Source organism: Vespa mandarinia, chromosome 14 (genome assembly GCF_050613455.1).
Source record: "Vespa mandarinia isolate Hongniang chromosome 14, ASM5061345v1, whole genome shotgun sequence".
Classification (NCBI taxonomy): Eukaryota; Metazoa; Arthropoda; class Insecta; order Hymenoptera; family Vespidae; genus Vespa; species Vespa mandarinia.
Window position 1 is genome coordinate 3,361,907 of NC_140823.1, and position 13,094 is coordinate 3,375,000.

The 13,094-nt window shown below is 33.4% G+C and overlaps 1 protein-coding gene across 8 annotated transcripts in view; it reads right to left on the minus strand.

The window, feature by feature from the left end:
- Positions 1-1,144: 1,144 nt before the first annotated feature.
- pdm3 (POU-domain protein pdm3) overlaps positions 1,145-13,094 on the minus strand; it is a 133,433-nt gene continuing 121,483 nt past the window's right edge. For 2 of the 8 annotated variants that reach the window (XM_035862053.2, XM_035862054.2), the window contains exons 10-14: positions 11,371-11,551; positions 10,394-10,450; positions 9,012-9,095; positions 4,490-4,641; positions 1,145-4,248 (exon numbers count right to left, since the gene is read on the minus strand). In XM_035862053.2, the coding sequence (XP_035717946.1) occupies positions 4,127-4,248; positions 4,490-4,641; positions 9,012-9,095; positions 10,394-10,450; positions 11,371-11,551 (596 nt within the window). In that variant the 3' untranslated portion in view covers positions 1,145-4,126. Of the gene's footprint in view, positions 4,249-4,489; positions 4,704-9,011; positions 9,096-10,393; positions 10,451-11,370; positions 11,552-13,094 lie in introns of those variants that run through there. The other 6 variants (XM_035862055.2, XM_035862057.2, XM_035862056.2 and 3 more) reach the window with 6 other exon arrangements.

Sequence of the window (13,094 nt, forward strand, 5' to 3'; positions counted from 1 at the left end):
GGATTACGACGATGCCGCGCCGTTTGCGAGTTTTTGGACGAAAAGAAAGATTTACAAACAATCGTGATCAGTTTCGTTATGTCCTACGTTTTTCCTTATTCCGAATTATTCCATCTTATCCCAAAAATTTATTCCCCTTTTTAAGACATTACTTTCACTTTCTATGTTTATCTTTTTCTTTTTCTTTTCTTTCTTTTCTTTGTTATTTTCTTTTTTCTTTCTTTTTTTCTTTTTTTTTTTCTTTCTTTCTCTTTTACCGGCTAAACCAAGCAGCCTTACTTCGAACGATGCGCAATGTAGAAAAATTTTGTATTAGCATAAAGAGCGAGGAAAATTTCGTGTTATATTTTCTTCTTTCTATGTATATATATATATATATATATATATATATATATATATATATATATGTATATATATATGTATAATTTTTTAATTTTTCTTTTTTCTATTATTTTGCTTAATACTTTTTCTCTCATATTTTTTTTTTCTCTCTCTCTACTCGGAAACTGCTATAAAACATTCGCCCGTGGATCTATGATTTTTTTTTCTTTTTTTTTTTTTTTTTTTTCCTTAGGAATATGACACTCACGGATACAATTTCACATGATTTTTTTTTTTTCTTTTTTCTTTGCTTAATACTCGCGTTTTTATATTACCGCAATAATCTATTGAATATCGATTTCACGAAGAAAATACACATGATTCCTAATTCGTTATACCCTTCCTCTCGGACGTGCGTCCTTTCGAATTACCACCCCCAACCCCCACCCCTTCCACAAGCCCGACACTACACCACACGCAGCTTCCCTAACAGATTAATTAATAATCCTCCGTCCGTTCCTCTTTCCCTCTTTATCTCTCTCTCTCTTTCTCTCTCTCTCTCTCTCTCTCTCCCTCTATCTCTATCTCTCTCTTTATTCGCGTAACAAAATTTAATAACCGGAATATCTCTGTACAAACGTTTCTTTTCATTTTTTTTTTTTTCATTTATCAAAAAGGACAACATACGATTTCCCCCTCCCTCAGTTTATCCCAACCCGCCCACCCCCCCCACTTAGAATCGATCAAAATTTTGAATTTTGAATTTATTAATAACTTTCAATTCCCCCATCCCTCCCTCCCATCCCCATTCCCATCCCTCTATTTCCACCCTTATCCATGTATAGCACACTTTTCATTCTCTCACCTCTTCTCTTTTCTTACTTTATGATACAACTCTTTAGGAACAGATTACTTTGCTCGTCGGCACTCTTAATAATATAAGATCTTAATAATAATCTCCCTATTTTCTCTCTCTCTCTCTCTCTCTCTCTCTCTCTCTCTCTCTGCTGTCTCAACACATTGCTGGGCGAATTTCAGCATCCTCTTCATTCGTCTTCTATTTCCTTGTTGCTCCGCTTACATTAGTCGTTTTTAGAAGTATACTTTAACCATGTCAATTTAATTTCTCACGAATTCAGCTATTTTATAGCCTACGATATTATTAAAAGTTTATTCCTTAAATATTACAACGCTTATATATAATCGATAATCTTAATATATGTACACGGGGCTAAACCACTTGAAATCGCGCACCTAACTAATATTATTTATTTTTATCATCGATTCTCAATGTTATTCACGTAATGGATGAATAATTATTGGTAGTAAATAGTCCATTATTATAACGAAGGTATCTCACGTTTTTCTTACCTTTTAGTTTACTATTTCTTCCTCTCTTTCTCCCTCTCTCTCTCTCTTTCTCTCCCTCTCTCCCTCTCTCTCTCTCTCTCTCTCACTCTCTCTCTCTCTCTCTCACTGTCTATCTATCTATCTATCTATCTTTATCCTTCTTCTTTCATCGAGGGGGAAAAAAGGATACGAAGTACATTACGATATATGTACGATGTTATTCCTTAAATCTTTCAAATCTCATTCCGCTCTCGTATTATTTAGAAGAAATAATTATTATTTTATTATGGCTTTTAGCTATTAATTTATCACGTTTTAATGCGAGAAATCGTCAAGTTTGTCATCGATCAGTTTTAAAGCTTTCGATCTCGTTCTCTTTTATTTATTTTATTTATAAAAATAATAATATTAAAATTATCGGGAGTGTCTGAGATTAAAAACAATATCTCGAAGGAAGCTGCATCGATAACTATTATTATATATATATACACATATATATATATATATATAATTTGAGCGTGTACATGTAATAATTTTAATCTATGACGATTATTACATACGCACACGGTATTTCGTGAGCTTCGTTCGAGTTTGAATAAGTACAAGAAGGATGAAAAATATAAGAGATATTGAAGATGATTAAAAAAAAAAAAAAAAAGAAAAAAGTGAAAAAAAAAGAGTAAAAAAAAGTTTGAGTCCCGTTTCTAAACCACGAGGATAAAGAATAAAAACAAGAGAAAGAAAGAAAAAATTCATGCCACGAGATGCGAGATCGCATTTGAATTATTATATTATTATCTTGATCTCAAACGATTGCGGATTAGTTTTTCACAAATCTTCGAAGTTCTGTTACAAATTTGAGAACCGAGGTGTGATGTAATTCTGATCTCTGCTTTTTTTCTTTTTCCTTTTTTTTTTTTTTCTTTTCTTTCCTACACGTCTTTCATACTTTCAACGTCGCGTTATTGCATTATTTATTTGCTATATATGTATGTATATATACATATATATATATATATATATATATATATATATATATATAGCTCTTATGGTTTAATGGAGACGTCGAAGTATTTACTTTTTCCTCTTTCTCTGTATTAATAAAAATGATTTAATTAATCACTGTGATTGACTCTTCTTCCGTGGTTTCTCATCAGGATTGAATACTTTAAATGGCTATACAATGTCATTTTATTAAGTTAGCCCAAGCAATAAGAATCGTCATGATTAGTTGTCCTTTTTTCCTTGGAATTATTTTAAAATATTCAATCGAATCGATCGCAATGATTTTAAGTCTCAAAAATTAACTTCTGACAGAATGGTTTTTTTTGTGTCCTTTTTTTTTCCTTTTTTTTTTCCTTTTTTCTTTTTTTTTCTTTTTTTTTTTTCTTTTTTGTTTTTATTTATTTACAATGTATTCGAAACATATAAAAGTCATGTTCGGTTTTATCCATGGGAAATACTAATTCTAAGATCTTTTAGGAATCGATTTGTGATGAGAATCTAGGAAGATAATTTTCGTTCGATTGGTAACATGATTCAATCTCCACAGAGTATTACCAACGGTTGGTAATTTCCATTTAAGTTACGTGTCGTTGTTAATCAAGATCTCTGAACAATCTTTTTTCTTTTTTCTTCTTTTTTTTCTATTTTTTTTTTGGTTCTACTTTTTTCTCATCTTCTTCTTTTTTTTTTTTTTTTTTTTTTTTTTTTACTAAAACGAAGAGAAAGAAGAAAAAGTCGATCCTTCGTTTTTCGGAAAAAAAATAAAAAAAACAAAAAAAAAAAAAAGAAAGAAAGAAACAAACAAAAAAATACTCTTCGCTTAATTTCCCTTTCACATTTGAAAGTTTCCGCGAGCAGGATTATAAAAGCTAATTTACAGATTAGATCTTTTCGTATACTCTCTGCGATCACATTGCCCTTAAGGACTTTTAGTCTCTTTTCTTTTCTTTTCTTTTTTTTTTTTTTTCTTTTTTTTTTTCCTTTTTCGTTTCGCTACGCTTTCCGTTCAGTTTCGATCGTCGAGCTCGATGCTGCGATATTTCGTTCTTCCTCGTGGAAAAGATGGACTGAGACCGGAAGATCGATGAATACAGTCTTCAGAGAATCGAGTTAGATCACTTGTCGATCATTAACGAAACGATCGAACGAAACCGGATAATTATAAAAGTACATCGTTTTCTTTTCGAGAGTAAAAATCGCGAAAGGATCATTAATTCGATCAACAAATCTTGATTTTAAAAAGGACAATTCATTTTTTGTTTAATCCTTGTGCGATTTCTTCTCGTAAAACGACCCTCGAAATTCAAACTCGCTACGTTCTCGGAGATATCGAATCATCCTCGAAGCGATTCTTTTCTTCTTCTTATTTTTCTTCTTCTTCTTCTTCTTCTTCTTCTTCTTCTTCTTCTTCACTGATTTTTTCCATAGACGATCATCGATCAATGTCGTTTTACTCGATTCCCTTCATCATTCTCGCAGTATTCTTTAACGATTGTCTCTTGTTGCAAAACCAAATTCTAATCACTTCTCTGTCGTATCCTAAACGATGTGCTAACGTTGTAATTTCGGTACCTAAGATAAAAACAAAAAGAAAGATACATGTATATAAAATTTTATCTCATTTATATTTATATATATATATATATATATCTTCCAATATCATAAAATTATTTATTAAATTTCTTAAAAGAGACAATTTGTTGCTTTTGTAAAATTGAGGAATTATTGCAAAATTATAATTCGAATTTGATTTATTTATTAATTTTTTTTTCTTTTTTTTTTTTTTTTATTTATTTATTCATTTAATTCTTACCATTGGGATGAGTATTTCGGTCGAAATGAGCATTAAGCAATTCCAAAGCTTGAGGTGTGAAGGACGTCCGTCTCTTCCTCTTTTTGGTTGGTTCAACTCCGATGAAGTCCGTGAGATGATTTACTCCGCTCTTGTACCTGCAATCACGCGCACTGCTCTCGCTCAAATTCTGTAAAATCGTCTTCTCCTTTCGTATCTAACGCGATAAATTGTCCTAATGAATTTACAATATATCGTATTAATTTTCAAATCGTTCAAATTGTTCATTAAAAATATTTTTCTTTTCTATCATTTGAAGATTAATGAACCTATTGAAAACATTTGAAACATTTTAAAGATCTTTTTTTACAAATTATCAATTCTATCGTAACTATAATTATATTGTTTTAGTGTATAGTAATATGGAGTTAATCTATTTAAAATATATAATATCTTTCAATGGAATCGATATAAAAAAAATTATTCATGATAAAAATTACTTATTCTACATGAAAATCATTATTTCGTTAGAATTAAATCGTCATTAAAGTAAATAAATATAAATAATTACTTCGAAATAATTATATCGTATCGTATAAATTATCATTCAAAAAGGACAAAAGAAAGAAAAAAATGGAGAATACTTTAAATAATCAATTTTATCGAGATATCCTATCAGTTAAATGTATAATAGATTTATGTAAAAACTTTGAACTTTATTTCGAGAATATGTGTACGAACTATGTATGTATATTTGAAAGTTAATTCGTAAAAAGCATTAGATAGGATTGCTAAAGCATCCTTCATCCCTCGTCTTTGCTTATCTCGTTTTATTTGTCGTCGTCGCCGTCGTCGTCGTCGCCGTCGTCGTCGTCGTCGTCGCTGTCGTCGTTGTTGTGTTATTGTTGTTGTTATTGTTCTTTTTCATTTTTTTTCCGTTCGAAAATAGTCAGCGGACAAACTTTTTTGGCCAGTCAACGAGACTCTCCGTAACTTCTACGTACGAGACAAATAAAGTTAGTGATCGCGAATGAACGGGTGAATTGAAGTACGGGAAAGCAGTCGTAAACAGGGATATTCTCGTATAACCAGACGATATTATGAATTATTACGAATATGTCAAACGCGATTTGGATGGAAAATATTAAGGATTTAAAGGAAGGAATGGAAGCTAACTTGATGAAGAACAATTCTTTTCGAAGTGTTTCGAAATCCTTCGTTAGAAATAATAATAGAATTTTACTCAATCAATTATTTGTGACTAATTAAATACTTTTGCGATTATCAACGTTTTAATCGTATCTTTTTCTTTTTTCCTTTAAATTGCACATTATCACAATTACACATACCACATTATATTGTCAAAGTGTTGAGTATTTCAATGTCAACTCTATAATACGTATTCGTATTTTTTACGAGAGATGATAATAGAAATTATCTTGGAAACTTATAAGTATATTTATATCTCAATGATTGTAAGTATCTTCATTCATAATTTTAAGTTTGACTTTCTAATTATCGATAAAATTATCTACAAAGTATGCTCGTTATCAATAAACGTCATCTAAATCTAATAATATGATCGGTTCAAATGAAAAATATATCTTTTTATTAATTTTTATTAATCATCGAGAATGAATAATAATTGATTAGGAATCATTAGTTTTTATTTTCCAATAAAATATTTCATGGAAATAACGAAATTTTTTTCTTTTAACAAGTTTTGATCAGCAAAATTAATAATGGCAAAGGAAACAAATAAAATGATAAAGTGAAGCACGTCGAAATGAAAACTCTAAGAAATAGAAGATTTTACTGCGATCTCTCTCTCTCTCTCTCTCTCTCTCTCTCTTTCTCTCTTTTTGAACGTTTAACAAGAAAGAAATAAATATAGCTACAGGCGACAGAATCGTCACGTGCAAGAGTTGGCACGAATTTTTCTATTTCTCTCTCTCTCTCTCTCTCTCTCCCTCCCTCCCTCTTTTTCTTTCTAGAGAAAGAGAGCGCACCGACAAAAATTTATGTTTTTAATTTAAACTCCGAATGACCACGTCGTGGGCCGAGAGAAAAAGTGCACCCTGTCGTCGTCTTTGTCGTCGTCTTTGTCGTCCTTGTCCTCTCGTTTCCGTCCTCATCCTCGTTCCAAAGGGGTTAGGCCATTAGCATCGCTCGGTGATATTTCGTCGAATTTGCGAAAACAATATGCTAATGGAGAACGCGCCTGTTCTTTGCCAGAGTCGGAACGATTCTAATGGAGGAGGTGGGTTGTCGGGGAAGAGGGCAGTGGTGCCAAGAGAGACGAAGAAGGATATTCTGGGAGGTTTGCGGGCTGAATCGGTTAAGAACGTGCAGGAGTTTCCGTGGTGGGTTTACTCTTGCGTGGGTGTGAGTGAGAAACAACGAGAGAAATGGGGAAAGGAAGAAAGAAAGAGAAAGAAAGAAAGAAAGAAAGAGAAAAAGAAAGAGTGAGGGAGAGAAAGGTAGAGAATGAAGAAGAAGAAGAAGAAGAAGAAGAAGAAGAAGAAGAAGAAAAGGACAGTGGATTCTGGTTGGTGTATATGTGTAATATATATGTGTATATGTGTATATGTGTGTGTGAAAGAGAGAGAGAGAGAGAGAGAGAGAGAGAGAGAGAGAAAGAGAGAGAGAGAGGGAAAGAGTACGAGGGAGGTTTGCTGCAGGAGGAGAGGTACATCAGAAACCTGATTTTAATTAGTCCACAGTTTAATTACTCGGCAGATAAATCGTGCACGTGCACCGCATAAACTAGCCGCTTTCATTTTTCCCGGACTGCGATGGCGATGGCGGCGGCAACGGCGGCCGTCGCTCGCGCTTAGTTTCTACGTTGGGAGAATGCGAGATGGGTCATTGTTGCTGTTTTCTGTCATGAAAAGAAAAACGAGCAAGGCATAGAAACTTGCCTCTATCTCTCTCTCTCTCTCTCTCTCTCTTTCCCTATATATATATATATATATATATATGTATATATATATATATATATATATATATCTTTCTCTTTCATTTTAACGCTTAAGATATAGCTATAATTGAGTGAATCTTCGAGCTATGTGTTTTTCTCTTCGTTTCTCACAGGATTATTTTAAGTTTTTTATTGGATTATCTACTTTGCCGTTTCTATAATGATTTTACGGGTATTGAAAAAGATTCATCGTGTTAAGTTATAAGAAACATTATAAATCTTTGATTGGCGTATAATAATCTACGACATAATTGACGTCCAATAATCTTCGATATAATCTCGACGTTCCTTTTATAGGAACAATTTTGTAATGAAACATAAATAACATTTCGTATTGTCAATGTTTCGTTCTCTCATTCGATTGTATCGAAATACTTTTTTTTTTTTTTTTTTTTTTTTTTTTTATGATCATAGGAGGGAATAACTAAACCCCCCGGAAATAATTTCGTAGGAGGAAGAAATAGTTGAAGATCGTCGAAGTGACCGTAAGATCCCGCGGAGACTCGCGTGCCATTGGGACTTCGCTACGCTAACGGTTCTCCGTTCCCCTCTTCTCACCGTCCTCACCGCCGTCTGCCGTATTCTAATTAACATTCCGCGTATTTATTAGACGCGGATCGGCAATTAATCAGCTGGATTCAATTAGCGAATTACCAATTAGCACGCACGCGTTCACACGCTTGCCCGGGACAGAGCCCGGTGTTCGACTGGAGGGAGAATATGTGTATATACATATATATATGTATATGAGAAAGAGAGAGAGAGAGAGAGAGAGAGAGAGAGAGAGAGAGAGGACCAAGAGAGATCCTGTTGGACGATTGCGGAATAATCGTGCATCGAGACTAAAGCGATAGGATACCACTTCGTAGTTGGTATGAATATATAGAACAGTTTCAAAGGATTCCGACTTTAGCGTTCGAGAACGTAGAATTATCTTTCCTCCTTCACTTTTTGAGAAAGAATCAAATATATTTTGGATAAAAAATAACAATCAGATATCTAATCTTAATTCGAAAGGAACTAGTTAAGAAGTTTTTGAGAAATCGTTTGAAGTCATAGAAACCGATACTATAAATCGTCGTGCGTTCAGATTTCTAATCTCACATTTATCGTTGTATCGGCATGTTAAGCAACCCGTTTATTGCAAGTATCTACGTACTAACATGTAGTGTAATAATTCTCATTGCGTTTAAATTGCACCGGAGAATACACCGAAAGATCATCCATAAATGAGAAGTGTCCCTTTTGGTATATGATTAGTGCGATACATATGTTAACTATGTGTCTGTACAGTATGTATATATATATATATATATACACGAACGGGATCGGACCACTTAGGGGAAGGCGGGATTTATTTATGTATGTAACTTTTTTCGATCGCGTTGTCTAACGATTTACGTTGGACAGGTTTTTTAATTACTTTCTCATTCAGGCCATTCGATAGATGTTTATCCGTAACGATCTCTCGAACGTAATTGAAAGTACGAGGAAGAAGGAGGAAGATCAACTATCCTTTACGGTTGCGTCTTATAAAAGGTGAAAGAGAGATATGTGTCTCACCTTTCCTCGGCTTCCTTCATCCACCTCTCCAACACTGGCTTAATTTTCTGCGCACTTTTAGGTGTGATGTCCAGCTTTTCGAATCTAGACCGAAGAGCAATAGATTTTCATTGTCCAATCGTTTTGGACGAATCCTTTGTAGGACGATCGTTCGAGAGAGAAAGAAAAATTTTGACAAGAGGAAGAAGGAATAATACGATTTTTATATTTTTCTTTTTTCTTTTCTTTTATTTTTTCTTTTTTTTTTTTTATTTCTTGAAATTTGAAAACGTTACATTTCGCGTCGTAATTTTTCTTTCCTCTTGGAAACTTCTTTTTTCTTTCTTTCTTTCTACTTTCTTCTTTTTTTTTTTTTTTTTTTTTCTTTTTTTTCTATAGTTTCTTGATTAAAATTAACACACTCGCCCACACCAAAATGCGTTCGACAAAGGAGCACTAAGAAAGGGCATGCATCGATTCAATAACAGGACATTGACAATGCGTGCATGCATTTTGAAGATTTGGTGATGCCGTGTATGATGTTGCCAACGCAGTTCGTCGCCAAAGTAGAAGATCGAATTGAGGATCGAAAGGACGTTGTAAAATTGAAGTAAAAGTAAGAGAAAGAGAGATAAAGATAGATAGATAGAGATAGAAATAGGTAGATGTTGTTAATTGTTCTCTTTTCTTTTCTTTTCTTCTTTTTTTTTCTTTTTTTTTTTTTTTTTTTTTGTGAACAACGAAATGAACAGCGACAGTTCGAGCATCGTCGATACGTTCGTTGCGTTGGCGACATCATGCCCAAGTTTGCCAATGCCCTGGCTCGGAGAGAAACTATTCGTTAATCTCAAAAAGTGCTCCTTATCGCAAATTTCTCTTTTCCGGATGTGGAATTAGAAATTAGTAAGAGTGTTTTGCAGCTATACCCAAATATGCCCGATCGGATTCGCAGGGAGAATTCAAATATCAGGTCGTTGTCAGATCACTTTCCTCGATGTATTAACAAACATTCGATATTTGTTTCGACAAAGAAAAAAAAAAATCTATCGAGTTATTTACCCGTCGATCCTATTTTTTCTTTTTGTCTTTTCTTTTCCTTTTCCCTATCTTTTTTTATTTATAAGTTTTTTTTCTTCCCTTAATTTTTTTTGTTTGTTTCTTTTTTTTTTTTGTTTATTCTTTTCTCTTCTTCTTCTTCTTCTTCTTCTTCTTATTATTATTATTATTATTATTATTATTATTATTATTGTTCCTAAAAAACTGAGCGATTATCTTTGGCCCGTTCACGAACCACCTCTGCACGCTTGGGTATAACCGCGTTGATTTTTTTTTTTTTTTTTTTTTTTTTTTTAAAGTTTTTTAATTTTTAGGTGAATTAGGTAGCATATGAGGGGTGAACGTACGTAGCTTGCTGCTGTGACACAATCTGCGAGGCAGCGTACATCTGGGTAGCCAGGGCACTGGGGAACAATCACCAATGCTTAAATTAGTCGATACGATAAAGAGACTCTAAATACATCGTATTGATCTTTTATTTTATTTTATTTTATTTTATTTTATTTTATTTTATTTTATTTTATTTTATTTTATTATATTCGAAACGCTGCCATTGGCACACTCTCGACCACGTTGGTTCCTCTTCATTTCATCAGTCGTCATTTTCGAAGATTGTTTCTTCAATTTTTTTCTTTTTTTTTTCTCTCTCTCTCTCTCTCTCTCTCTTTTCCTCTTTATTTATTTATTTATTTATTTGTCAATTTATTATTTTTCTTTTTTCTTTCTGTTTTTTTTTTTTTTTTTGGTTTTTTTTGTTTCTTCTAATTCGAGCGGATAAAATACAGCGCGGAAAGGAATGAAAAATATCTTCTCGAGTTTAGGAACCAACGTAATCATTCGAGTTTGTGACGAGAAGAAATAACTCTTGCACGAAACTACACCGCCTAACGTTGCGTGTACGTAATCAGAATCGATTTCGTGAGGAACGCGGCGAGGATGAGACGCGTGAAATCTCTTTTCTTTTTTTTTCTCTTTTTCTTTTATTCTTTTTTTTTTTTTTGTAAACTTTAAGAATTCCGTAGCTCGTAAAATGTCCGGTAATTAAAGAATTCTACAGAGAATAATTTTTTTTTCTGATCATTTTTTTTTTTTCTTTTCTTTTTTTTTTTATCGAACAACAGTATGAACATATAAAAGTGTCAACCGTTTAAACGCCATTTCCAGTGACCTGGCACACTATTCGTCGTATAATTGTCCATTCCTTGATTACTCCTCAGCGACGTTCGTTTCTCTTCCTTTTCTTTAAGGTCTTTTTTTTTTTTCATTTTTCTTTTTTTCTTTTCCTTTAAAACTCTAATGACAATAACAAGAGAAAAGGGCCTACCTGCATATGGCACTCTGACTATAAGCAGGACCTTCGGTAACGCTAAGGGCTTGACCAACTTGTGTTTGCGTTAGGCCCAACGAAAGTCTACGAAGTTTGAAAACCTTCGCGAACTCTTTGATCTCATCGAGGTTGATACCATCCACAACGTTATTCGTGGCTTCGTTGATTGTCGGTTGATCTGTAAAAAAGAGAAACTTTTATGATCAAAAGATAATTAAATGTAAATTAATAAAGAAACTTTCTAATTTCCTAATAAGAGGAAGTATTACTCGTCATTCCTTTCCTATCGCTGTTATCATGATAATAAACAATATAAGATAAATATGAATAAACATAAATGACAAGTAATCGATATTGATAATTGAGTACAGTGATTGCAATAGTTGAATGTCTTAATCAAAAAAAAAAAAAAAAAAAAAAAAAAAAGAAAAAAAAAGAAAAAATGAAAAATAAAGAAATAAATTAGAGAATAGTATCTTGGAGTGGATTATGTAGTTTCTTAGAAAAGGAAAGAAAAAATAAGAAAAGACGAAGGATGCACCATATCTTAACTCTTAATTGCAACCTCGAGAGGATAGGCACGAGAGATATCGGTTTATCCAACGTACGCAGAAGTTATTCCGTGATCGTTCTAACGGCTCACATTCCTAACGCATTAGGTTCGCGATGTAGTCTCGGTCGAGCGAGCGTGCACGTTTCGATCGATTCGTCAGAACGTATCCTGGCAGCCGGCGAGAAGCTGCCTAATGACATCAACCGTGGCGGCTTCGTTAAAGCACTTTGAATTACACCGATTTCACTCGTAAATCTGTCACCCCAAATGTTTATAAGGCGTGCGTACACGTACCCAAACGTCTTGTCCGATCTTAAATAATCTATAATGCTCTATACGCCTACATTTCTAAGATCACGGAACTTGAACTTTTTTTCTTTTTTTTTTTTTTAGGAAGAAGAAGAAAAAGAGAAAGATGAGATTTTTCTTGAAAAATCGATTCAACTTAAGTTGATTATAACAATTTAATGGGATTTAATTTCCAATGGATAGTCATTTTTAATTGATCATCCATTTTATTCGAATAATTTCATTTTAAGAAATTTCTACAAAATCTGGCAAGTTAAGAATAATGGAAAAATTGATAAAGAAAAATGTTGAGGGATAAAATGAATATCATTTATAAAAGTTTGTATTTAAAGTCGAGTTATACGGACGTGGATAACAAATTACGGAGAGAGAATCTTATGCGTAAACTCTAGAGCAACGGTATAATCTATCTTCGCGTTAGCAGAGCGCAATGTTCCATTCGATAATGGCAATTGAGTATCGTTAGGCGGTGAATGATCATTCGAGTCGAGTGGAAATGACGAAGTGGCAGTCCGTGAGCGGCAATGATTGTGAATTATTAAAATTATTATCGGCAGGTTCGAGGTTAGTCTCGTCGTTGGAATCGTCGATGGGTTCCTAGAAGACGGCCACTAAGTAGCCAATCTAATGTCCCGTAATGAGGCGGAATGTTGTACGATATCCTGTTGTACGTTACCCCGGGATTACCGAGCTACTCGACTCCGAGCTCCAGCGACTAGCTTAAGTACACTCTCGTGTAGAGGATCGACTGAGTTATTACTACTTGCAATCGTCTTCCGATTGCCAACAATATAACGCCTTATCAGAAACGATTCACGTCACTCAAAACTAATTTTCAAATGAATCAACGTATACTTCT